Raw genomic sequence first — 27,335 nt, 5'->3', positions numbered from 1 at the left:
TTGGCAGCCCCTAGATCCGTCTGGTGGATTTTTGTGAAATTTGGCATACTAATGGAGGACAGTCCAAGGTACCACCTCAGTATATTAGACCTTCTCACTATGTTCTGTTCATGACAGAACTGTTGAGAATCTGAATGTTTTAAAATGGAAAAAATAATTCAAGCTGCCCCTTAGATGGACTGGTCTGTTGAGCGAGCATGATTGGCTGAAACTTTGACCGTGTGCAGAACTTTCATCTTTGACCTTCTGCTTGTGTGCGACCAGGTGGAGTGGCTAAAGAATGAAGAGGTGGTTGACCCTGCCAGCGACCCCAATTTCTACATCACCGTGGACCACAACCTCATCATCAAACAGGCACGCCTGGCTGACACTGCCAACTACACCTGCGTGGCTAAAAACATTGTGGCACGCCGCAAAAGCTCCTCCGCCACGGTCATTGTTTATGGTATGTTTCCTCACACCTCGACACCAGAGGTCAGCCAGTGGTCACTGCCCATAACACTCACTCAAGTGGCCATGCTTGATTAGTCATGATATATAAAAGGGTTTTAACAAGCACTGTAAGTATAGCACATGCAAATAAATACTTAAAATGCTGTTGTTTCCCCCTATCCCGGCCCCCAAATAACCTCCAATCAGCCCCTAAACAATCTGTAAGCTATTCTCGACCAACTAAACCCCAATCTCCGAATAATTCCTGGCTAACCTACATCTAACCACAAAACAACAAACTAACATTACATTGCATTCTTTTAGCAAACACTTGCAAAATAGCGAAAGAAAGGAGCAGCAGCACTACAGAGCCAGTAGCAATTTAGCAAAAACGAAAGTTCATCTGAAGTGATGAACGTACTCAGTTAAACAAATGAGCCCATTTAACTGAACTGACAACAAATTCAACTTTTCTGAAAGCATGTTCATCTAATGTGACAGCATATTGTATCTATAATTCCATGGAGTGCCTTAAAAAAATGAAAGATGATTGATTGATGTTATGAAAGATGATTGATTGACATACTCTGAAGAGGTCTGGATTCAGTCCCCTTCTAACCCACATAACCCACAACCAACCACAAAAAGTGCGTACTAACCCCCAAAGAAAGACCACTAACTCCCGGCCCATTCCATACTCCAGATTTTTCTTAACACAGAGTCAGTTTTACCATAATGTAATCATTTTCAAGCCAACGAACAGACCTCCGATCCACTGTAAGTCTTTCATAGGGGGTCGATGCCTGATTGAGAAAAAAAACCTGCCCCTCTAGCAGTCCAGACACATGTGCTCTTATTGAATTAACAGCAGAAAAGGAAATAATTAATTGGATTAGAAGCTGGCTGACCTTTATTAAAATGCAAAGGAACGGTGCATTTTCTGGTTGTAGATGTGCCTGGGAATGAGCAGGAACACGTGTGCGTCGGGGTGTTTGCGTTGGGTTCTGAGGGGCTAACCATGTAGGTGCTAATTAAGGTACTCGAGACCAGGTTTGGCTTTTCAATGGAGAGCTTGCTGCCTTAAAAATGAAAAATGAAAATGAAATTTTTATCACAAAACCCTCCTGCAAAGTGGCATTTCCATGCTTCTGTTTAATTATTTGTATTTGTACGTGTGTCTTTGTTTTAGTGATGCCCAGAATATATAGAGCATTCAGCACAGTTTTAGTGGCAGTGGTTAAGTGGTTTGTTGGTGACTGGGATTCCCAATAGCTCTGTATCAGCTGGGATTTCCCTGGTGTCCTGGCACACTGAAAAACATATCAAGCTATGCAACAGTGATGAATTGTGGGCTGCTGGATGTCTCATCCTGTTGTGGCACTGTTCTATTGCATGGGTGGACCCCATAGTCTGGTGCTTTGTGCTGACCGACCAACACAAAATTGGCACTGGTGTTGCTCAGGGATGGGAGGACTTCAGTTGGCCAGCTGACTAGTGAACCCCACTGATTGATAGGGTGCCTGCTGTCCACCTGCTGAGCTTCTTATGAAGTGTTTCCTCTACATCATATCTCTACAAGCCCATTAAGTAGACTGTGGTGTGCTTCGGGGAAGAGTAAAAGTTTCCAACCTCCCAAATTGACAGTGGTGAATGGATTTTTTTTTTAAGGAGATAAAGCATTAAAAACATTGTTCAATTACTATGACACACACGCACAAAATGCATTCCCTTGACTGAATACTGGACACAGTGCCCTCCACCACTCCAGCCTCAACCCCCACCACACCACCCTTCCCCCAGCACTGACTGACCCTATAGTACACAAATGTTATTCTTCATTTTGAGTGTGCAACGATTCAGCTTTACTGGGTTGCATAGTTGCATGTATTTTACCAAAGGGCTGGATTGCTAGAAAGGGTAATCGGCACTTGGAAGCGTAACAGAAGAAAACATATAATTAAGCAATATAGATTAATGTGTTGTTAATTTCAGGCTAAAGATTTGATTGTAGTTGAGTCGATGTGTTTATGGGTGTTGGAAGGTGGAGCGACAAAAGGTCTGATGTACTTTTTATTACACCATTGTTTGCCTCAAACACCACCCTGGTTCGTAAAGCTCGTCACCTTGGCAGATTGGCAGTACAGTAATGTGAAAGACCGTTCCACTCCAATTTCCTTCTTCAGAATCACACTGTTTGTGAAATAATGAAGCAATTTGTTTCTATTGTAAAGCCGACTTCGGGGAGGTGGGGAATATAACAAAACAAAAATATAAAAAAAAATCAGATGGTTTTGTTTCGAAAAAGTACTTCTTCACCAGTCCCTTAATATTCATTCACACCTGCCAAACTCCCACCTTTCCTGGCTCGGTGTTGGAAATTGCTGTGTACTAATGAAAGCCTTCAGGAGCGTCTTTCCACCTGATCTGTAGGTGTAGGCTGGTGCCACACGGCTTGTTTTGATTGCTCCCTTTCAGCGCGGGCACACAAAAAAAAAAAAGGAGGGCACAGATGCATTTTAACCAAGCTCGGCTAGCGAGGCGGGCCGCCGCGCTAAGAGGTAATCAGGGGTGGAGAGGCACGGCCATTTGCCTCGCTGAGGTGGCCAATCAGTCGCGGGGAAATGAAAAAAAAAGTGTAAAAAAAATGGGTAACGAAATGATGCAGGGGGGGGGAACTGCAGGGAGACAGAGGAGGAAATTAGACTGGTGCTTGGCACCAAGTGAGAGAGAGAGAGAGAGGAGGAGAGAGAGGGAGGGAGAGAGAGAGAGAGAGAAAGAGAGGGAGTGAGAGAGAGGAGGGAGGGAGAGAGAGAGGAGAGAGGGAGAGAGGGAGAGAGAGGAGAGAGAGGAGAGAGGAGTGAGAGAGAGAGAGAGGAGAGAGCGAGTGAGAGAGAGAGGGAGAGAGCGAGTGAGAGAGAGAGGGAGAGAGCGAGTGAGAGAGAGAGGGAGAGAGAGAGAGAGAGAGAGGGAGAGGAGCGAGTGAGGAGAGAGAGAGAGAGAGAGCGAGTGAGAGAGAGAGGGAGAGAGCGAGTGAGAGAGAGAGGGAGAGAGCGAGTGAGCCGGTGCAGTGTTTAGGGCTCCGAGACCACTAATCAGCTCCGTCGTGAGTGGGAGTGCTGTAGCCGAGGCAACCGGCTGGGGGGGAAGGCAGTGATTGCTTAGTTGTAATTTCCTAATGCGCAAACCCCAGTAATTAAAAATTATGTGTCTGACTCGAAAGTCAAGATCATGTGAGGAGGGTAAAGTTACTGTATGCAATGAGACAGGGGAACGAAACTGCTCCATGGATGCGCATTGAGGTTTTGGCTAGAGTGAGTTACTGGGTCGGGTTTTATTTTTATTCATTTTTTGCATCTCAGAATTGCTTCCCCAAGCCCATTGTTACCATCATTCTATAGGTTTCATCTCTCCCTACAAAGCTACTCCAGCTCTCACCCACCCAACATATAGCCTCTGTCTGCTGATGGGGGAGTGAGAGTTCATGCACCCTGGAGTGGATGGAACTGTCACTGGCTGTTGCTTTGTCGGACAGTGTCAAGCTTTGAGCCAATCTAAAGGCTTTCTGCTCTGCATAGCAAATCTCGTTGGTCAGCTCAAATCACTGGAGCCACTGGCAACAGGCAAGAGCTTTGCCCATTAGGGGATTGTCTCCGATAACTACTTACTACACTGACAAGTTGAAATTTTATCCCTCAGTCCATGCCCCCCCACCCCCCCCCCCCACCATCTCCTTACTCTTTTTCATGAATCACTCCCTTCCTTCCTGTTCAGCTCCGTAATAACTCTTAATTCCCATCCACGCAGCAGTGATGTCATCCCCGCTGCTGCACTCTGATGATTAGCACGCGGCGCAGTGGTTTTTACATCCGCCCGTAACATGGAGGGCGGGCGGAGTCGCATGCGTCCGCTTTTTACCCTTTTCCCACTTACTCACTCAAACCAGGAAATAAAAAAACCGGACGATAATGTACCTGATGGACAGAATGAAATTAATTTCATTAGGTTTGCATTTTTTTTTTTTCTGTTTTAATGAGGAACCTAATTCAGACATCTCACAGCATACGTGAGCCCAGCTGGAGAGCGGAGGATGCCCGAAATGGCTTTGGCACAAAGTTCTCTCAGACGCATCTTTATGGGATATAATTATAAGTTTATGGCTCTGCTTTTAAAAAACACACTTATGAAGCCAGTTTTGATATAATGTACTCGAGTGTACATTGTAGGGTGCATTGCTAAAAAAAAAAAAAACATAAATCTTTTTTTTTAATTGTCCATTAGGAGGGGAGGGAAAAACACCCTATTTTCCCCCATTCATTTTAGGTTATTTGTGCTGCTGCTGTAGGATGCTTCAGGAGAATCCACACAGACGCTCAGTCGGCTGGTTGTGTGGGTAACAGTCATGTGCTTCGTGCTCCAGCTCTCCCTCTCTCTCCCTGGCTGCATGAAATGAATTCATGTCCTAGATATTTCACACACATGCAAACAAAGCAACCCGAATGTATGCAGCGGCATGAGAAAAAACAAAAAATAAAAAAATAAAAAATAAAGTAGAGGCAGCTTGATTCGGGGCAAAAACACATGGCATTACCGTGATGATGTATGGTGTCCCTGTAGCGGGAACGCACGTGCGAGCAGCGGCACGAGCAGCGGCACGAGGAGCGGCTCGATTTGACTGTAAAATTAGGTAAATACCTGTAAACGAGCAGAAACAGATTAAAATGTCAGTGAAATCGCTTCCCCGCAACCTCCCCCCCCCCTCCCCCCACACACTACACCGCATTGCCTGTTTTTAATAAGATGGTATTAAAATTGAATCGTTTTAATTAAGTTTTTTTTTTTTGTTGGCCTGCCGGTGAGTCTGGCGTTCCCTCTGAAGCCGTTTATTTCGGAGAGCCGGAGCCACGCTGCGGCTGCTTTCATTAGGCCTGACACGTTACCGCGGCAGGTGCGCTTCGCCCAAGCTAACTAGCATTAAAAAAGACGTCTCCTCAGAGGTCCATTTCCCATCATTAAGGAGAATAATACTGTCTTGATGGCACAATGTAACCCCCCCCCCCCCTTCATAGTCCAGGGACTCTGTAGCAATTAATCTTAATCTGCATAATAACCTCTCCTTTTACAAACGACAAGACCAGGAAAACAGAGCACTGCTCTTAAAATGACTCTGCGGTGGAGACATTATCAGAAAAGCCAGCAATTCATTTGAAATTTGGGGGAAAATACACTATTTACCAGGGGAGTTTGCACCTGGAGCCACGGCAGTGCCACAGGTACCAGAGCAGTTAACAGGCATATGGTGCGGGTGAGGCTTGTATTGTACTGCGGTCTGAACTGGTGAGTTGTACGTTTGTTAAAAAAAATAGCCACTTCCCCCGTTCGGCCGAGTCTTTCTGTCATCTCTCTTCACGTCAACAGCATAGAATCACTGACCGGCGAGGTCAGGGTCGTTTGTTTTGGAAAGGTGACAAAATGGCCATTTATCAAAAAAATAAATAAATACTGACAGGGAATTGACTGGAGCCATTCAAGGGTTATTTGAGCCATTTCAGTTTTTCCAAAGAGTCATGCACCCATCGTGCTGCACAGCCCATTGCAGGCGAGGGTTTGCGGGGGTGACCTTCAGCCACGGCAGGGCCTAGCGTGACCTTTAACCCCGGCAGGCCCGTATTCCCCTCCATACGAGCGCAGGAAGTGGCTGTTCCACCGTCGCTGTTCTCCCTGGCGTGTGAGTGGCGGTGTCCGTCGCGGTTACTGGTCTTGTGCTTGTCGGGTAATCCTGGCTGCTCTCTCCACCCACCCCCCCTCCCCCCCCGAACTTTTCCCCCCCGGGCCTTTGCCCGCCGGCAGTCAACGGCGGTTGGTCCACATGGACGGGGTGGGCGGCCTGCAGCGCCACCTGTGGGCGGGGCTTTCAGAAGAGGAGTCGGAGCTGCACAAACCCCACCCCCTTGAACGGCGGGACCTTCTGCGAGGGGCAGAACATCCAGAAAAGCGCCTGCACTGCCACCTGTCCAGGTAACACACATACCCTCCGTGTGGCCCCCCCTGGTGGACAGCCGTAGATAGAACAGCTTGCTTTTTCAGTTTAAAAACGGCACGCTCCTTCTGTGAAAAGCCAGCTGTTTCAAGCGACTGCTTAATGGAAAGGGCGTGCCATCTCTCTCCGCAGATTGCAGATCTTTTATTTCCTTTTTCCACTTTTTTATGCTTCCAGTAGAGATAGATTCATTGATTGATTTGCTAAATAGCTACAAAATGTGCCCTCCCCTGAAAAGAGCAAATAGCAAGGATGCCCAGCTGTGGAAGTCCTGTTGCTATGCTGAGGTGCCATGCTGTATGATAGAGGCCCTGTTGCTATGCTGACGTGCCATGCTGTATCATAGGGGCCCTGTTGCTATGCTGAGGTGCCATGCTGTATGATAGTGGCCTTGCTGCTATGCTGTGGTGTCCTGCTATAGATTAGTTCTCTGTTGCTATGCTGAGCTACCGTGCTGTAGGATAGAGGCCCTGTTGCTATGCCGAGGTGCCCTGCCGTATGATAGGGGCCTTGTTGATGTACTGAGATGCCCGACTGCGCAAGTCCTGTTGCTATGTTGAGCTGGCACGCCCGGCTGGAGGACAGTTCCGTGCGGCTATGCTGAGGTACCCCACCGTAGCTTTTTCGGCCCTGTGGGATAATCAGCGGCTGGTTCTCCCTGCGTTGTCTCCCAGAATGCTGATGGTAGAAAGGTGAGATCAGCGTGCGCTCTGAGCTGTAGTACACAGGTAAAGTCCGAAAGGAAGTCATGCTGCACGTCAACACATCAGGAGTTAAAGCATCTTCGATCCCCCCCCACCTCCCCCCGGGGCCTGTGTGTATTGATCCTTCGCTGTTTGTGATGGAAGCCAGGCAACCTCATTTAAGGGCCTGCCTTGGCCTCTCTTAGGGAGACACGTGGCCAAATGATAGCATGGGGGGGGGGGCTGTGGAATGTGGGGGTGGCGGCAGTCTCTTGGTAACTATGGGGTTGCAGTTGGCATTTCACTGGTACACGAGTAGTATCACAGGAAAAGGGGGGAGGAAGTCGGACAACAGGATGGCTTGGGTTTGGGTGTGGGGGAGGGAGTGGGATGGTGGTATTGGGTTGGGTCTGGGTGTGGGGGAGGACGTGGGACGGTTGTATTGGGTGTGGGTTGAAGGAGTGGGATGGCGCTATTGGGTTGGGTTTGGGTGTGGCAGACAGAGTGGGACGGCGGTATTGGGTTGGGTTTGGGTCTGGGGGAGGGTGTGGGACGGCGGTATTGGGTTGGGTTTGGGTCTGGGGGAGGGTGTGGGACGGCGGTATTGGGTTGGGTTTGGGTCTGGGGGATTGTGTGGGACAGAGGGTTGGGTTTGGGTGTGGGGGAGCGAGTGGAGTAGCAGGACAGGATGGGTTTGGCTGTGAGAAAGGGGTGTGCTAACAGACAGGAGCAAGCGGGGGCGTTGCTGGCTGGTAACAGATATCCGGGGCTCAGCGACCTGCAGAGGAAATTGCAGGGGCGGGGGAGTGGGAGGGGCAATGGAGTTTACTGCATGTGTAGACGTTGGGGGGTGAGGGGGGGTGTAAAGGTGGGGTCTGGGATGGGGGTTGGGGCGGAGTTGGGGGGGTGGATGGGTGAGGTGGGTATTGGGTTGGGCGGAGTTGGGGGAGGGGGTGGATGGCGTAGAGGTGGGGTATGGGGGTTGGGGCAGAGTTGGGGGGAGGTTGGGGGGGGGGGACGCAGGCTGGTAAGAGAGCTTCCAGGGCTGAGCAGCGAGACTGCGGGGGAAAATCGAAGCCCGTGTCACAGCCAGGAGCTGCTCCTCCACTCAGGCGGGTCTCGGCTTTCACGGCGCACTCAGCCGGGCCCCCGATCGCACGCGCCGTAATTCAATAAGGGCCCCGGCGAACATCGCTCTTTAAGCAAAGCGACTTCCAGCGACAGCGCTGCGGGGAATTAAAGGAGCGGCGGCGGCGACGACGGCAGACGCCGGTGGAGAGAGAGAGAGGGGACGGGACAGGACGACGGCAGCGCGGCGGAGAAACTGGAGCGGGAGCGCGAGCATCAGAGGGAAAGGGGCCTTGGGCCGGTTTGAATAGGGCTGGGCGGCGAGCCGCTAACACTGAGCTCCGCAATGTGTTCAGTGCTGCAGTGAGGTGCGATTTGGGTCGAGCGACTGCAGCGTGGCGTAAATAGAGTCGAATATTGTGGTGCGGTACGATTTGGGATTAATATTGTCGCGTGGTGTGATTAGGGTTGAGTTTGGCATAATGAGGACTGGTGTAATGCCATTAAGGTGGATATAAATTAGTGTGGTGCGATTAGTGCTGAGTGTCGTGGTGCTCGCAGCTGAATTTTGTAATGTGGCGTGATTATTTCTTACCTCATATAAAAATATTGCAACACATTGGATTTGACCCTGGAACGCTGCTGTGCATACATTTACTTCCTCATCCACCTTGCAACAGTGCGGACAGACAAACCAACTTACACACACAAACACAAGTGTATTTTCACGGTCATACACATCTACATGTACACAGGTACATACACACACACACACATGCGTGCAAACACACACACACAGACACATACACCTGCACGCAAGCGTACATGCACACGCACACACTCTGCACACTACTGCCTGCTATGGTACACAATAGGGAATTTTTTTACATGCATGCACTGCACACACACACACACACACACACACACACACACACACATTCATTTCCCATCTGTCATCGCATGCAGGACACATCCAGACAGCCGTACCATCCGAGACTTCTTTCCGATTTATCAAAACGCACTTCCTGCTCAGCTCTGGCATAAATCATCATTTACGGAGCGACGCAAGTGAGCAAGTGGGTGAAGAAACCAGTCCACAAATAAAACAATATGGCAGGTGGGGGTGGATTGGGAGGGAATGTATCTTTTTTGAGAAAAAGAAAAAGTATACGCTATAAAAATGACCCCGCATTCTATAGTTTCCGTACAGCAGAGACCGTCCTCATGTTCGGCGAGCATTTTCTCCTGTGACCTTGAAGCGTGAGCCGCGGCTCTCCGTGAAGGTCATTTATTTAACGCTAGCGTGGCGCCTTGGAAAGAAACGAGCATAATTCATTCACGCGTCAAGGCTGTCAATGGAATCAATGGCGATTTGAGTTATGCTTGTACTGATGGCAGAAACATTGCTGATTACTGGTTCATTCCGGTTTTCACCCCCAGCCAGCCCTGTAAGCCTCATCATCTATTCAGCCTGTTTGTGGTGGTGGGGGGGGGGGGTGAATTTTCACTGTGTCTTTGGCAAGGGGGAGTGTTTTTCTGATTGGCTGAGTAGCAACAGCTCCACAGTATTACTGAACCTGTTGCTGTTTTCACAAAAGGATTACATTCCATGGTTCTGATTTCAGAAAAAAAAAAACATTGTTTAAAAAATTGAGACATATTCCTTTTTCTTACGGCATATATTTTCCCAAACGTTGTAATAGAGACTTTGGGTCCATGGTTATGGTCTTTCAGTAAGCAGTCAAAATAAAAATGGATGAAATTGTAAGCGCACCCCAGTGACTAATGATGATATATGGCTCCTAAGTGTCTTTATCACAAGGTTAATACAAAGCACACGCATTGCCTTGTGTAATGTGTGACGTTGGATCTGTTTACTGTCATGTATGCTCTTCCCTGGCCTGTCTTTAATATCATTTAAACAGTGATATTATTTTATTTTTTCAACTCACGTACGATACTGATTTTTAAATTGCCATTTGACTGGAGGGTCACGTACTGAAAAGTCTGGTCTGACCTGGTCTTTGCTTTGAGTGGGTTTTAATGTTCAATATTTCAGTTAGACTGTTAAGTTGTGGCCTGTAGCAAGATGAGTCACACGTCCTTTTCAAACATGGATAACATTGCTCATCACCTGCATATTGATGACAGCTGCATGTGTGTGCTTGTGTGTGTGTGTGTGTGTGTGCCTGTGTGCGTTTGTGAGTGTGCGTGTGTGTGTTTTGTGTGTGTGTGTATGTGTGAGTGTGTGTTTGTGGTGGCTTGGTGTTTGTGTGTGTGCATGAGTGTGTGTTTGTGTGCTAGGTGTCGTGTGCTGCAATTTGTTGTGTGAGTGTCTGTGTCTGTATGTATGAGTGTGTGTGTGTGTGTGTGTGTGCAGTCAGTGGTATTATCACAGCACAGATGTTTTCCCCCCTCTTTCTCTGGCAGGGGTAGGGTTTGGGGTTATGGGTTGGGGGTGTGAAGGTGGAGGCAGGGCAGTTAAACAGGGCATCAATCACGGCTGCGCTCTGTAAACAGCTGTGCCGGTGGATATAACTGCTTGCCTGGCAGTGCTAGGGCAGCCCTGTGCCAGGTCCAGCCCATCTAGTCACTGCTGACTGTGCATTGGGTCACACTCTGCTCTAATGAGCTTCACATTTCAACCCCAACCCTACTGCCTGCTACGGTACACGATAGGACACGTTCTTACACGCGTGCACACACACACACACACACACACACACACAAGGTGTAAGGGAATGAGAATCATCACCTGCTCCTAACCCAGCACCTGCTCTAAGCCAATGCCTGCTCTAACCCAGCACCTGCCTTGTCGTATAGTCTGCTGTAACACAGAACCAGTTCTAACCTAGCGCCTGCTATAACCCAGTCCCTGCTCTATCTCACAGCCTGCAATTACCCAGCACCTGCTCTATCCTGCACCCTGCTCTAACCCAGCACCTGCATATCCTATAGCCTGCAATTACCCAGCACCTGCATTATCCTACAGCCTGCAATTACCCAGCACCTGCTCTACCCTACATCCTGCTCCAACCCGGCCCCTGCTATATCTCACAGCCTGCAATTACCCAGCTCCTGCTCTAACCCAGCCCCTGCGCTATCCCGCAGCCTGCAATTACCCAGCACCTGCTCTGTCCTAGAGCCCGCTCTAACCCAGCGCCCGCCTTGTGATCTAGCCTGCTGTATCCCTCCGCTTGCTCAGTACCAGCGTCTGCTCTATCCTGCTCTATCGCTCCTCCTCTTCCCTCCTGTTCCGTTGCCACGGCTGCACAAGGCGAACGCGGTCCGCCGTTAGCGCAGGAGGCGCGGAAGCTCCGAGCCTCATTCCTGGCCGGGGAAGGGGCTCGTTTTCGCGAGGGAAAAGGCAGCCGGACGCCCGCGCCGCAGTGGAAGCAGCGCGGCAGCGCGTGATGAATCGGCCTGGCACACTCACGTAAAAGGCAGGGCGTCAGAGCGTTTATTTCTCACTTGCACTCGGGTCATTTCTCCTCCGGCTTCTCGCAGCGTGGGGCTGGGATGCGGCCGGGCTGGCACAGGCCAAGGTGAAACCGCTTAAACAGGGGCGCTCTCCGGCCGCCCCCCCTCAGCGCCTCCGACGCCGCTTTCCGGGGCTTTCTCGCCGGCGCCGGCCTCCGAGCCGAGGGGGTCGCCGCGTCGGTCGGGAGAAAGGCCGCCGCACCCCCCCGAAACCGATCGCCCGCCTCCTTCGGTCGCCAGCGCCTAGCAACAGGAGAAGAGGCCGGGGTCGGGGCCGGTGATTGGGGGAGAGGGGAGCGCGAGCGCTCGCCCCCGCCGCGTGGTTGAAAAGCTTTCCGGCCCCCTCGCCCCTCGGCCGGCCGCCGGACCAGACTGCACCGCTGGGTTATTGCATTAAGGCGCGGGCCCGGACGCTGGGAACCCGCCGCGCTGCGTGATTGGAAAGCAGCGGCGGTTTCCACCCAGAGCCGCCGCGTTGCCGAGCGCGGTGACAAAAGAAGAAGAAGAAAAAAAAATCCAGACGGGGAAAAAATTTAAATTGTGACACTTTCTCGGGGGCTTGTCACGTTGCAGGAGGAATCTGTTAAGGAGGGGGGGGGGAGGTGGGGGGGGAGGGGGTGTGGTGTAGCGCGTCTCCCATGATCCTCCAGGGCTCCGGCTTTCTTTAATTTGGGACGGGGACGCTCGCACCATCGTCGTTTGATTACGGTGGCTCTCCCGGCTGCTGTGCTTAAATCTGTTTATGAGATGTCACTTATGTGCTCGTTAGTTCCGCTCGGTGGCAGAAAAACAAGATCAGCTCATCACGTCGTACGCCAAGCAAAACGCTGTCCCTGTTCCTTTTATTTATTTGCTTATTTATTTACCTATTTGTTTATTTATTTCTTTATTTATCTCCCCCCCTGAAATATGGCTACGCGTGTTAGACGGATGCTGATGAAGCGAACGCTTCCGTCTCGGGTAATCAGCCTAAGTGGAGAGCCTGCCAGCCTGGCAGTCGGGTTCCCACTTAACGGCAAACAGGGCCAATTACCTGATTGGTTACGCTCCCTCCGCCGGACGGAACATTCCGAGCGGAGACCCGGCGACCCGGCGATCGGGCAGGAGCGGCCGCCCACGCCGCGGCGCAGGGCGGCCACGCCCTCGATCGCGTGCGCACCAGCGCGTGTGCGCTAACGTGTCGCTCATCCCCTCTGTTGCCAGGAGCTTTGTGGGGATGGCGAGACACCTGTATTATTCATTACGCCGTTGTTTTAAAATGCTGGCCGTCACGGGTGGATTGCTGCCCCTCCCCTCACCCCAAATGAAAAATGAAAGAGATTTTTTTTTCATCCCAAACTCTGGTGCTTACAGACTGTGGACTCCGGCCTTGTATAAGGAAATCCTGCCTGCTACTCAGTAAATTGACCAGCATGGCAGATGGGGTTAATGAATGGCACCTTACCCAGCTCCTATCTGATTGGTGGGATCCCTGAGCAGCTCTGTAACCTGCTGCTCCAGTTCTGCTCTCTCTTGCTTTGTTCTGTCTCTCTGTCTCTTTCTCTCTCCCTCTCGTTTCTCCCTCCCTCTCTCCCCTTTCTCTCTCTCTCCCCCCCCTTTCTCTCGTTCTTTCTCTCTCTCTTTCTGTTTCCGCTGTCTCCATATTTTTCTCCCCATCTCTCCCACTCTTGTTCTCTCTCTATATTCAGTTTTAAATGCTTTATTGGCATGACATATTTTATGCATGTGACCAAAGCCTATAAAGATAATTGTGTAACAAAAGAACCACTGATCATTCAAATTGCTTTATTGACTTGATTGTTCAAGGTAAAAACAATGTTGCCAAAGCAATAAACAAAATTAAATAGAGATAAATTGAAAATCATAAAAAAAATAACATCTTATGAGGCATGAACTGATCTATCAATCTGACAACATAGACAGGAGTTTGAATGCACAAACACACACATACATACACACTAACACATGCACGCACACATACACACACACACACACACACTCCATTCACATGTACATTCTTCATGCTGCAGATCACACAGAATCCAAAGCTCTCTCTGTCTATTTCTCTCTCTCTCTCTCTCATCCTTTTCTCACCTCACACCCGTGTGTGACCTCTGGGGGCTCATTATGGTCTGTGTTCACATTAGCCCACCAGTAACCTTCAAAAGTCTGGCACCACGTCGGCTTTTCAGCTTTCCTCCGTAGTACGGATGGCATCGTCCTGACATCGTCCTGAATCTACAGTATATCCCCCTCAACCCCTCATAAAGCAGCCCCTCGTTTCCCTCCGGCCCCACCGTCCTCATCCCTCTGTTTCCCTCTCTTTAGCCTCTGGTGCATGTTGCGTGTTTCCGTGACGATGTGGCGGCACGGGGGTGGGTCGTGACTTGGAGCTTGGAAGGGAGGGGGAACAGAGGGGAGCCCTACCTGTGGTAACTCCCCTCCCTGATGCTGGGATTCCCAGTGGGAAGTCATGGGAAGGGTGAGACAGTTGGTGCTGCTGTGTGGGGATAATGGGTTTGCAGAGACAGGCTGTAATCTCTGGCACTGACGGAGCATGGACACAGGGCGGGGCTCTGAGCTACCGCTCTTTACTTTCCTGTAGCACTGACCTTGTGTGTCAGTGTCTCCCTACAACAGGCTAGATTTAGCAAGCATGTGTATTCCTGTGTGTGTGCCTGTGTGTGTGACAAGGCTTTTCTTACAGGTGGGAAGGATCAAACATGTAGGGGAGGAGGGACAGGTTGTGGAGATGATTTGGTGTTTATCAGTAGATGGAGGCTGGAGTGGGTGTAGTTACTGTGATGTTGGTGTTTATTAGTAGATGAGTCTGTAGTGGGTGGAGTAACTGTGATGTTGGTGTTCATTAGTAGATGGAGGCTGGAGTGGGTGTAGTAGTAACTGTGGTGTTTTTGTTTATCAGTAGATGGAGGCTGGAGTGGACGGAGATACTGTGAATTTGGTGTTTATCAGTAGATGGAGGCTGGAGTGGGTGTAGTAACTGTGATGTTGGTGTTCATTAGTAGATGGAGGCTGGAGTGGGTGTAGTAGTAACTGTGGTGTTTTTATTTATCAGTAGATGGAGGCTGGACTGGGTGTAGTTGCAACTGTGATGTTGGTGTTCATTAGTAGATGGAGGGTGGAGTGAGTATTGTAGTAACTGTGTTGTTTCTGTTTATCAGTAGATGGAGGCTGCAGTGGGTGGAGTAGTAACTGTGGTCTCTGTTTACCAGTAGATGGAGGCTGGAGTGGGTGGAGTAAGTGGTCAGCTTGTGGAGCAGACTGCACCATGTGGAGGAGTCGAGAGTGCAGCCAGCCCGCGCCTGGGACAGGAGGCAGAGACTGCCACGGCCTGGACCTGCAGTCTGTAAACTGCACCAGTGAACTCTGCCCTCAGAGTGAGTACTGCACATACACACACATGCGCGCACACACACACACACACACACACACACGCATGCATATGCAAGAACACACACTCACTCACACACACACACACAGGCACACACACACAAACACACACACACACGCACACCTATGCAAGAACACACACTCACACGCACACACACAGGCACACATACACACACGCACACATAAGCACGCACTCACAGGAACACGCTAGTTACTACCAGGGGATGATTGGAAAAATTACATCCTTGACTGAAAGGACTACATTCTGAATGTCTTCAGTTCTGATACGGGAGACCATGTTTGTACAGAAAGTGAGTTTTAAATGCTGTCTCTTTTTTTTTTTTTTTTTGAAGCAAACAACATGAATGTTGTGAATATATTCCTTACTTCAATGACACTCAACTGCAAAAAAACGCCTTAAACCACAGGGATTACACAGACATAATGGCTGTATTCCAATATCCTGACATAACAGTCATCTTTGGCTTGTCAAGTAATTAATGTGTACTGTAAATTGGCACAATATCTCAACTGTACTATCGCCCAGTACACCTTTTGTGTATTTTTTTGGGGTTTTTTATTTTTCAGTTTTTTATTTTTTTTGGTCCATTCAAGGTGGCCAGGAAAGTGCCAGCACGCCATATTTAGCCACTGTCTCATTAAAAACCTCCATATTGTGCAAATTAAAACCAGCAAGCCTCAAATGATGGCTGCCATGGGGAAATTAGCGGTTAGCGCCGCAGGGTTTACAGTTAAGCAGATGGACTTCAAAGAGGAGCCGGCACGTCCCCACGGATCAAAGCAGACCGTTTGTTTGGGCTCGATTCACACAGTATCCAGACTCCGCTCCCAAGAATAACGATCGCACCCAGCAAGGTTAGATCCCACCAATCAGCCAAGTGTCAAGAGGTCAAATGTCAGAAGCATGTCTTAAGACCGGTTATGGCTGAACACACACACACACACACACACACATGCACATGACACACACACACACATGACCACACACACACACACACAGACACACACTCACACATGACCATTCATGCACACATACACACACTGATGCATACAGACATGGAGACACAGACACATGCACAGAAATACATACATACCTGCACAGCCACACAGACACACGTATGCTCTGACTCCCTCTTACGCATACGCACACACATGCATGCATACTCTCCCTCACACCTACTAACACACACATGCTCGTTTACAATAGTGTAACAGTACTCCTTGGGGTGATATTACAGTATAAATAATCCTGAACTTGAGCGTAGTGGTCTCATTCTTCTGGGAGCAGATGGGCTTGTGTGAACAATGGCAGAAGGCTGTAGAGTGAGAGGTAGAACAACGCACAGCTTCAATTAGCCAGAACGCCAGCCACATCCTGACTGCCTGCCAGTCTGCCGCGCGTTCTTCAGCCTGATCAGCCAATGAGTCACTTTCTCCACGAACGCAGAAGTGATTTCATCACCCCCCACCAGCAAGAAGAACGTCACTTCGTCTAAAAAGGGAGAGAGGCACAATTCATCTTTTTTGTCATCTTTTTTTCTTTATTATTATTGCTTGACAATCTGTGAATCATAATTACACTGCGACCCTTCCCTGTATGTCTGACTGCCGGAGTATGGAGAATCCGTTGATTGACCACTGAGACGTTTCCCCTTCTACTCGTTAACCAGAAAAGGTCAGGTGTCGTGTCTAATCATAGCAGGCTTTGTGATCTCGTCAGCCAGCGTTGCCGGGTGGCGAGGGGGGGGGGGGTTGGTTGGTGGCTGGGGGGCACTGGAGGGGGGAGGGGACACGGTGTCAAACAAAACCACAGTCTGCATACTCTGGAGTGGTCTGACAAACCCAGTCCATTTGATACAGCACAGAGAAGTGAGATCAGAAGATAAGACGTCCCAGCATTCAAGCAGGGTGGGGAGATGCTTACGGGATCTGAGGCGACTTCAGTAGTCAAATCCCAGCCGGGTGCGAGGAGCTAAAAGAAGGAAAGGATGAAAGGGATTCATAACCAAATACAGTTTGTATTTGTGTGGTTTGGTACAGTGCCGGGAGCAGGGCCTGCATCAGGACAGCTTCAAGCGTCATGGCTTGATTCGCTCGGTCTTCTTAAAGGCAAACATCCAAGTCACAGAAGACAAGCCTGCTGTTTGCGTTTTGCTTAATTGGACTTTTTTTTCCATGCTTAGCAAATAAATATGACGTTTTGGCAGAGGATGCACTCTGCAAAAAACACGTCCACTTTGGCTGTTTCTCCAATGCAGCAGTTTACTGCTTCCCAAACTGAAGAGGTTTAATGATCGTATAGATATTACTGGCCACATACGCACTGGTGGCCTGGTGTTTGTGGCCCAACATTAATTCTAGTTGTGGGCTGCCCTGATTGGTCATGCATGACATAGGCAGTTCTTTGATTGGTTAACTAGTTCTCTCAGGTTTCTCAGTTGTTTTCTTCACTGTTGAACCCACTGTTGAACACTTTGTCTGGTGATGGACACACACACCCATGCCACTAATGACGTGATGCTTCTATGGTGATCCCATGATGATGCCATTACCAGCATGTTCCACTGCCAGCCTTTCCCCATGCCTTGCTTTTTAAAGGGTGGGGGATTGAAATCAACAGCACCTGGGGAATGGTGGATTAACATCAGTCACCTGGTCATCAGGGAGTGTGAAACCGAGAACTGTGTACCTAATAGCCCTACAACTGCCAGGATTAGTACACAGCAACAGATCCCAAGGACTCAAGAAAATGTCCAATGGGGGATCGAGAGTCTCTGCATAGGAGGTGCTATATGAAGAATAGCTTCAAGAAAGCTCTGCATTGTCCAGAAGTACCCCAATCCAAAGTTTGGGGAAAAGAAACCGCCTCTAACCTTGAAGAGGTGCGGGAAGCGCAATGTCCATCATAAAATGGAGCATGTCTGTGTCAGGTGTGTGGTGCGGAGAGATAGCACTGAGATGAATGACAGCTGAATGGGGTCAAGGACCAGAAACACCGTCATCCTTCCTCTGAGCGCGGGATGGAGCGAGGGAGGGGGGCGACTGGAGGGAAAAGGCATCACGGAAAGAGGCCAGCAAGACAGAATCCATCTTCCAATTATGGAACGTAATTAGCAGCACCAATTAAAGCTGAATGGCACTTTGAGTTATTGACTTTCTGGATGATAATCTGCGATGACTTTGGGTCTAAAAGGCATCTCTGTGGTCTGATAACACCTTGGGCCCTGATTGGCTGATAAGTAGCCAGAGATAACACTGCATCCCCAACAAAGGAAACAAAGAGGATCTGTCAGCTGTGGTCAGGTAGAACAGCAGTGCTGGGGGGGTGGGCTTTTTTTGTGAGGTCGCTGGGGCAGTTTAGTTCATCCCTTTTGGCAGTCAGACTGCCCGCCAGGTTACCCAGAAGGCACTTTGCCTCTCCGGGCAGGTGTGCTGGGTACAGTGCTCAGGAAGGTGTGAACAGATTGTCTGAAACGTGAAAATGAACAAACACACGCACGCACACACACACACGTTCGTACAAGTACATTTTTGGCACATGGCAGGTTCCAGAGCTCTCTCTCTTTTTCTCTCTCTCTCTCTCTCTCTTACTCTCTGTAGAGGCATCTCTGTAAGTGTTCTCTCTTCAGCTGCTGAAGCAATGTGTTAAAACAATGTTGACACCGCGTCCCAGAATACTGGCATGCTTTAGTTGAGACAGATATACACAGTTGGCGTACTTTGGTAGAAAGTCATTTTCAATGAAATCTTCCAGAAGATACTACAATATATATATATATATATATATAAAACTAGTTGTATTTATTTTGTTTTGTCAAAAAAATTTAATATCGAATATAAAAATAGAGTGGATGAGCTGAATCAGACTTTGAGGGCAAGGAGTAGTTGTGTTCGGAGAATAATTTTGTGTGCTCCTTCAGATTATGTGCATGCACAAAACCTGGATTTCTCCTCGAAGGCTACAGTATTGCACTCAAAGGTGGACTTCCGTCACCAAAATGGTTCCTAGAGTTTTGTGCATGTAAATTTCATGATTTTTGGCATTAATAAGCCACCATAGAATGTCCTCCTCGACGTTCCTCGCCTTGCGACTCCCCCCTCCCCCATCCCATTGAAAGCTCTGGGTTCTTCGTTTCCTCCAGACTTCCTGCAGCATTTGTATTCTGAACACGCGACAGAGTCGCCGCAAAGCCCTGGATTACCGCGAGATGTGGGGCGGCACTGGCCAGCTCGCTAACCTAGCCAGCGCCGCCCAGAAGCCTGTCGCTGGGAGAGCATGTCCACGTTGACTTTCGGTTGCAGTGCTTCCCGTTTTAAATGTGTCTGAAGCACCAAGCCAGTGAGAGCCTCATAGTGCTGTCCTGAAGCTTTTTCTGAAGACAGTCGTTACATTTATATGACATTTACATTGCGGTTTTAATACATTCATATAGCTTTTTATTATATAAATGTAACAGAAACATCATTTATTGATGATAATGTAACCCATTGGACTGTACAGTAGGTCATGTTGGACAAAACCATTTGCCAAGGAATGAGTATAGATCTCTCTCTCTAACCCATCTCCCTCCTTTTTATTTTTTTTAAATTCTATAATTTATTTAGCATTTCAAGACTTTATGTGGGGTGTCTGTTCTGTGTTGCGTACCTGCCACCACAGGAAGGAAGTTCATTCTAATCTGATATAATGTAATTCCCCCCCCCCCCCCACTCTCTTTCTTCCTTCATCCATTCTTCTCCACCCCCCCACCAGCTGCTTCGGGCCCTGAGGACGTGGCGCTGTACGTGGGGATCGTTGCCGTGGCGATCTGCCTGACGCTGCTGCTGATCGTGGTGGTGCTGGTGTACCGGAGGAAGAAGGAGGGGCTGGACGCTGACGTGGCCGACTCCTCCATCCTCACCACTGGCTTCCAGCCCGTGGGCGCCAAGCCCGCCAAGCCAGGTGCGTGGGCACCGCGCCGGCCGCCACGCTGCAGTACGATACCCTCCGCCCCGCCTGCGCCCGTCTGCCGGAGTCTGTGCCCGTCTGTCAGAGTCTGTGCCTGTCTGTCTGTGTGTCTGTACCTGTCTGCCGGAGTCTGTGCCCATCTGTCAGAGTCTGTGCCTGTCTGTCTGTGTGTCTGTACCTGTCTGCCGGTGTCTGTGCCCGTCTGCCCGAGTCTGTGCCCGTCTGTCTGTTTTTCTGCCTGTCAATGAGTCTGTGCCCATCTGCCTGTTTCTGTGCCTGTCAATGAGTCTGTGCCCATCTGCCGGAGTCTGTGCCCGTCTGTCAGAGTCTGTGCCCGTGTCTGTCAGAGTCTGTGGCCGTCTGTCAGACTCTGTGCCCGCCTGTCTGTTTCTGTGCCTGTCAATGAGTCTGTAAATATCTGTCTTTGTCTGACTGTCTGTCAATGAGATTGTGTTGTACCTGTCAGTGTGTCTTTACCTGTCTGTCCATGCCTGTGTCTGTCAGTGTATATGTGCCCATCTGTCTCTGCCTGACTGTCTGTCTGTACATCTGCACTCATGCCTGTCAGTCTGTGCTTGTCTGTCTATGCCTGTGTCTGTCAGTGAGTCTGTGTCCCTGTGTGTGCCCATCTGTCTGTGCCTTGGTGCTTATTCGTCAGTAGGTCGGTGCCCTTGTCAGTATTTAGGGAGGATTTATTATACCCAAGGCTCTTTTTTTCTCTGGAATAAGATGGTTTAGAAGTGACTGCAAGACTGAGTCAGGAAATAATGAAATGATTCTGCGGTACGAAGGCGCAGTATATTATACATTTCTCAGTTCTGCAGTTTGGAGTTATAGTGCATTAATGTATTGCACATTGCTGTTCTGCTCAGTCCATATAAGATGCATCGGAAGGAGGGATATACTCCCCTCATTATTGTCCGCAGTGTTTGAGTGGCAGCAGTTTTGCAGTGAGTTATGATTTATTGGAAGGCAGGAATTTCAATTCTTAAAATCTGCACTGGTACGATGCCATTGGCTTAACACACCATGACCTGGCCTGCACTGAAGTACAACAGCGAGTGAGAGGGTGAGTGAGAGAGCGGAGAAAGGAGGGTAGACGTGAGCTGATAGATTTGGATTTGGAGGTGAAGTGCTTATCTTCCCCGACGTTGTTTGGGTTCTGAAGAGGGTGATGAGGAAGAACTAATGTATGAGCTGAAGAATGGACTTCTAATCCCTGTGTGTGTGCTTTCATACATTTGTGTGTTTTATTGTGTGTGTGTGTGTGTGTTTTATTGTATGGGTGTGTGTGTGTCTGTGAGTGTGTGTGTGGGTGCGAGTGTCTGTGTGTGTGAGTGTGAGTCTCTGGTCTCTGTATGTCCTTGAGAGAGAAGCTGTCTGACTGTTTGATTTGGCTGTCCGGTGTATTATCATTTGGCCGTCGGTACCCCGGGGTGATTTTCACTGTGGTCTGTCTGTTTTTTGCTCTAATAGAGAACTCCCATTTGCTTACCATCCAGCCCGATCTCACCACCACCACAAGCAGCTACCAGGGCAGCCTGAGATCGCGGCACGACACCTCGGGCAAGCTGTCGGTGACCAACGGGCCCCTGCTGGACCCGCTGCCCAACGGCTCGCACACGCTGCACAACGGCAAGCTGTCGTCTGACCCTGCCGAGCTCATGAACCGGCTGTCCGCGCAGGGCTACTTTAAAACGCTGCCCCGCGACACCGCCAACACCTCCTACGGCACCTTCAACTTCCTGGGAGGGAGGCTGACCATCCCCAACACCGGTGAGTCACGCGTAATGTCACCGCGTACACACACGCCAGACACTCGAGCGCACACACACACACACACACAAACACTCACAAACTTGCGCACGCATGCTTAAATAACGTTTGGGACAAAGACATTTTCTTTTCCTTGATTTGGCTCTGTACTCCACAATTTTAGATTTGCAATCAGACAATGCACATGTCGCTAAAGTGCAGATCCTCAGGTTTTATTAAGAGGTATTTTAACGCACTTTGCTTTCGAGCGCACACGTCAGTGTAGTGCATTTTGCCATCCGGAGTGTTGCCTCTCTCTAAATGAATTTCTTGACAGGACCATTTTGCACTGCGTTATTGTGTTTGGATAGGGCTTCATTTAGGGGAGCGTGCGGCGTGTTCATCAGAGACCGGCGACAGGATTCGTCTGATTATCCCGTGTCTCTGGGGAGCCGGATTCTGTGTCTTTTACTGTATTTAATTTTGCGGTATTGACGGAATGTGGTTCGGGGGGGTTTTTATTGACTTAAACGCGCCCGCGCTGCGGCGGCGTCGGGGACCAGACGGAATGTTGTTCGTAGAAACATATTAGTGCGGCGAGCCCAGTGATTCTGCTGACGTAACTGCAGCAGCAGCGTCCCAGCCTTTCTTCCTGCTCCACAGATTGGCAATAGAACCAACAACCACAAGTCATTTTCTCAGTCCACCCCCTGCAGAGTCCCACAGACTGCACAGCCTCCCTGGGTCAGATGCTTTCTTTTCGTGGGACAATATTTTTCCATTAGTTCTTTCATTGCCATGATTGCATTCCATTGCCGTCACTTGACACTCTTACCCAGAGCAACAGTATAGTTTGCGTTTTTTTTTACTGTCAATTTATAAAGCTGAATATTTACTGAAGCAATTCAGGTTAAGTACCTTGTTTGATGGTAGTCTCGCGACAGCAGTGCCGAATCTGGGTTCCGAGGCACAGCCTACCCTAATCCGCGCTCTGTGACAGACGCCCATCGTTTACTCCAGCGCCTCACCTGCAGGAGACGAGTGGACTCCGCATCCATCTTCCAAAAAAAAAACCCCGGCCGGCGCAAAATTATTCTTTACCGCCAAACAAGACAGCTCGCTTGTTTTCTCGAATCCATCTTTCATGCACAAAGCGCGGCTGATTGCAGCGAAGCCGGGAGAAGAATCGCGGTGATGGCCGATTTGTACAGACGCCGCTGGCAGCCGTCCTTGTTGCCCGCGAGCGGGCGAGCGGCGGCATTGTTGTAAACAAGGACGCGTGGTTCGGGCGGAGGGAAAATATAAAGTTGGAAGATTGAGTGCGAGGATACGGCAGAAGCCGTGTTTCATGGAGCCAGGGCCCTTCAAGCGTCCCCGAATCCCCCGGACGCGTACGGCTGTTGACCCTCGTCCTCAGACGCCGTCTCTCCAACTGAGCAACAGCAACGTGTTTCAACCTAGGAGGAGGAGCCACACAGCCCTATGACCTGTAATCAGGTGTGCACACTTTGTCAGTACGTGGATGGGAAACCTACTGGAAAAAATGAAGCTGTTGCTGGAAGAGGTGTTGCTGGGTCCATGAGGGTCAGTCCTGTCTGGTCCACGTATAAATCGAGTGCAGTGGTGGCAGCGCTGTGCTGTCAGAGAAAGCATTGTTGGAATGACGTGAAATTGAGGTGCTGCACTCCCTGCTCCCATTAAAAAACCCAGAGTATATTGGTGCTTATCACAAGTAGACAGTCCCCCCCATATCCGGGCCAGGTTTCATGTCAGGCGGCAAAATTTCTTGCGGCCAATTCTTGAATGTTTTCCTCTTTTCTGAAAAATGTGGTGGCCATTTTTGTTCAAAGTGTCTGCTGATAGATGTTGCACTTTGTTGCAGTCTGGGGTGATTCATCCCCATTGAGATAGATTACGGGCACTATATCCATTCTGTGATTTTTCTTTTTGTTATTATTGCTCAATCAGGACCCTTTTTGCTATTTCTATGCTACCTTTTGAATCCCAAGGTGCTCCACTCCAATGAGTGTCCAGATGATGACCTCACTTCCTCCACATCTAAGCTTCCCATACCTTTAGGACTATATTTAAAGGAGAGTGAGGAAGCAAAGCCTTGGAAAGACCGAATGCGGTGGAGCAGTTTGAGGTTGACTGGTGACGTGTTCCCATTTTACGGCAGTGGGACTGCTTAAATGCCTTGGCAACAGGTCTGCCAATGGCAGTGTTCAGCTGTGTTGCGCACGGGCCTTGAGTATGCGTTTGGAGCCATATGACCCCTCACAGGGTGAGCCTTTAGTGCACACACTGATACGCATGCACACCGAAGCAGTCAGACACTCACAATCTGTTCACAGGCCCACATGAACCGATGCCATGCACAATCACACAGAAATGCACGCACAAGCATAAACATGAGCATGAAGGCGTAAACACAACGCACCCATACTGAAAGCACACACACAGGCTTAACCTCAGCCCTGCAAACACACGATGTACTCGTATTAGCACACACACAGGCACATAAATACACTCGTGTTCTCACACACACATATACATGCTGACTCTGTCATGCACTCAAATGCACTCACGAAGAAAACTACATCCACCATCACTTGCAAGCGTATGCATGCAAACACTCACGCATGCACACACACACCACACACATGCACACATACACAGGTACATGCACACACACACCTTCACACACACATACACACACACACACACACACACACACACACACACACGGTACAGAGACGTTTCTCCTCTGGAGTTTTTCAAATTTCCCTGCCCTGTCCCACCATGCATTTCACCGTGTCCTCGACTGAAGGGGCAGAGTGCACACACACCCCACCCCTCACCCTCTTTCTCACAGGTTTACATGCCCTCTCACAGCAGTGGCCCCTGGGTGACCAAGGCCTGAATCAGGGCCGTTTTAGCCCAGCTGAGACCTCAGAGCAGCCCTGTCATCTAACCACACGGCGCTGTCATTCAGGCCATTTTTAAGATGGAGGGAAACCTGATGAAAGGGCCCCACGCTCCTCAGGGTGGGGGGCCCGAGTAATGGGGAGCCCGGGCAGATATGCTGATATATACCTGCTACGGATATCTTTGACCTTCCCACAATGGAGCCGCCTCGTTCGCTTTTGCTGGCAGCCCGCGGCTGCCTCTTTGCAAATAAATGACAATAGCCTGCCACTCACCCTGCTAAACCTACCCCCGCCCCTCCTCCCCCACCCCCGACCTGGATCTCACTGATAGACCCAATGAGCAGGCCACCTGCCACTCTGCCCTCTCTTCCTGCAGGAATCAGCCTGCTCATTCCTCCAGAGGCCATTCCCAGAGGGAAGATCTACGAGGTTTATCTCACCGTTCACAGGAAGGAGGACATCAGGTAGGTCTCACCGCCGCGGAGCTTGTCTCTCTCCTCAGCGAGCAGAAAACTCAGCTGGTTATGGGAGATTGAGGCTCCATGGACCTCCATGAATGGGTGTGTGGGGTGCAACATCAATCTGTCAATCACATATTTGTGTGAACCAATAAAAAGGCTTCATATGCTTTTACAGTTAAAACTTGATATGATATCAAAATGATATATTATTCTGAACATGCAGAATGTGGTTAACACTGTTAAGCCCCCAGTTGTTGTATTATCCAGGACAGAAGCATGTTTACTGGATCAGGTCAGGGTTTTTGTATTATGCTCAAAGACACAATCATATCCAAGCGGGGATTTGAACCCACAACCCCCCTCCCCCCTACAGACTGCCCCTCGCCGGCTGCCAGACCCTCCTCAGTCCCATCATCAGCTGTGGCCCTCCCGGAGTGGTTCTGACCCGGCCTGTCATCCTCAGCATGGACCACTGCTCCGATGCCAACCCGGAAAACTGGGCCATGAGGCTGAAGAAGCAGTCCTATGAGGGCTCATGGGAGGTGAGTGGGCGGGGTCATCCCTATTAGGGCAAAATGGGAGGTTAGTGGGCGGAGTCAGCTCTATTAGGGCACGTGGGAGGTGAGTGGGTGGAGTCAGCTCTATTAGGGCACATGGGAGGTGAGTGGGTGGAGTCAGCCCTATGAGGGCACATGGAAGGTGAGTGGGCGGGGTCAGCCCTATTAGGGCACATGGGAGGTGAGTGGGCGGGGCCAGCACTATTAGGGCACATGGGAGGTGAGTGGGCGGGGCCAGCACTTTTAGGGCACATGGGAGGTGACTGGGCAGGGTCAGACCTATTAGGACACATAGGCGGTGAGTGGGTTGGGTCAGTTATATGAGGGCACATGGGAGGTGAGTGGGTAGGATCAACCCGATTAGGGAACATGGGAGGTTAGTGGGTGGGGTCAGCCCTATTAGGAGACATGGGAGTTAAATGGGCAGGGTCAGTCCTATTCAGACCCATGGGAAATGAGTGGGTGGGGTCAGCCCTATTAGGGCAGTTGGTAGGTGAGTGGGCGGGGTCAGCCCTATTGGGGCTCCTGGGAAGTGAGTGGGCAGGGTCAGCCCTATTGGGGCTCATGGGAGGTGAGTGGGTGGGGTCAGCCCTATTGGGGCTCATGGGAGGTGAGCAGGCGAGGTCAGTTGTATTAGGGCAAACGGGAGGTCAGCTGATAGCATCTTAATGAGCCTCACTCTCCACTCCTGTACTAAAGGTCATGGTTTTAACAGTGGCGCAGCAGATCAGAGAGCAGTTTGAACTATGTCAGCCCTGGTGCTCATCAGTGTTAAATTTATATCCAGGTCAAAGGTGACTGCTACAGCTTTATCAGGACACGGCTGCTCACTGAGCACTGATTCAACCACAAGCACCTTCTCTTTTCGCTCAAATGAACAAGGAATGAATTTCTGCGCGTCCTTCACGTGTGTGTGTGCGTTTGGGCGTGCACACGCGTGGGCACGTGCAGTTTTTTTTATGCTTGTGCAGTTTCTCTCCGGAGGTTAGGCGGGGCGAGTTTTTTTGAAGGCCGCAGCGCGCGGATAGCAAGCGGTTGGCTTCCTGGTGGGACGGGCTGGCGGGGGGTGCGGGCGGGTCGGGGCGGGAGGGGGGTCTTCTTTCATGTTGGATATTGTGTATAAATTATTCAGGCTCCTTGGTGGGGCAGCGGCGGGACGTCTCCAGGATGAATTGGGCTGTCTGAGATGCCGCTCGGAGGGCTGCTTTTAATCATCCGCCGCCCCAAATATAGCCCCTAGGCCACAGGTTGGACAGGGGTGGAGAGGGAGATAACAAATCAGAGTTTGTCCTACAGAAGATGGAACCCTGGCCCGCTGGCGAAAGTCATTTATTTCACTGGGAAATGCAGATTTTTAGCATGGTAGCGAGGGAAACGGAGAACGTGTGCGATGACGGAGAGAGAGGGGGGGGAGAATAAGAGAGGGGAAGAGTCTGACAGAGAAGGAGAGAGAAATGGGGGGAGAGAGACTGAGAGAGCCAGGGAGGAAGAGGAAGAGAACTGGACAGAGAGGCATGGAGCGTCTGTATTAAGATTGAACCGTTCTCTCCAC

The 27,335-nt window shown here is 49.9% G+C and overlaps 1 protein-coding gene across 3 annotated transcripts in view; it reads left to right on the top strand.

Moving 5' to 3' along the window:
• The window catches only part of unc5a (unc-5 netrin receptor A), a 191,573-nt gene that overhangs the window by 139,850 nt on the left and 24,388 nt on the right, over nt 1-27,335 (top strand). For 2 of the 3 annotated variants that reach the window (XM_064326453.1, XM_064326451.1), the window contains 7 exons: nt 265-445; nt 6,280-6,447; nt 14,934-15,098; nt 19,886-20,107; nt 21,557-21,856; nt 25,142-25,229; nt 25,600-25,768. In XM_064326453.1, coding sequence (XP_064182523.1) covers nt 265-445; nt 6,280-6,447; nt 14,934-15,098; nt 19,886-20,107; nt 21,557-21,856; nt 25,142-25,229; nt 25,600-25,768 — 1,293 coding nt within the window. The remainder of the gene's footprint in view (nt 1-264; nt 446-6,279; nt 6,448-14,933; nt 15,099-19,885; nt 20,108-21,556; nt 21,857-25,141; nt 25,230-25,599; nt 25,769-27,335) is intronic. The other variant, XM_064326452.1, reaches the window with a different exon arrangement.

The sequence above is a fragment of the Anguilla rostrata genome, chromosome 3 (assembly GCF_018555375.3).
Source record: "Anguilla rostrata isolate EN2019 chromosome 3, ASM1855537v3, whole genome shotgun sequence".
Taxonomy (NCBI): domain Eukaryota; kingdom Metazoa; phylum Chordata; class Actinopteri; order Anguilliformes; family Anguillidae; genus Anguilla; species Anguilla rostrata.
Note: the sequence above shows the minus strand (reverse complement) of the source record. Positions and strands in the feature narration are given on the sequence as shown.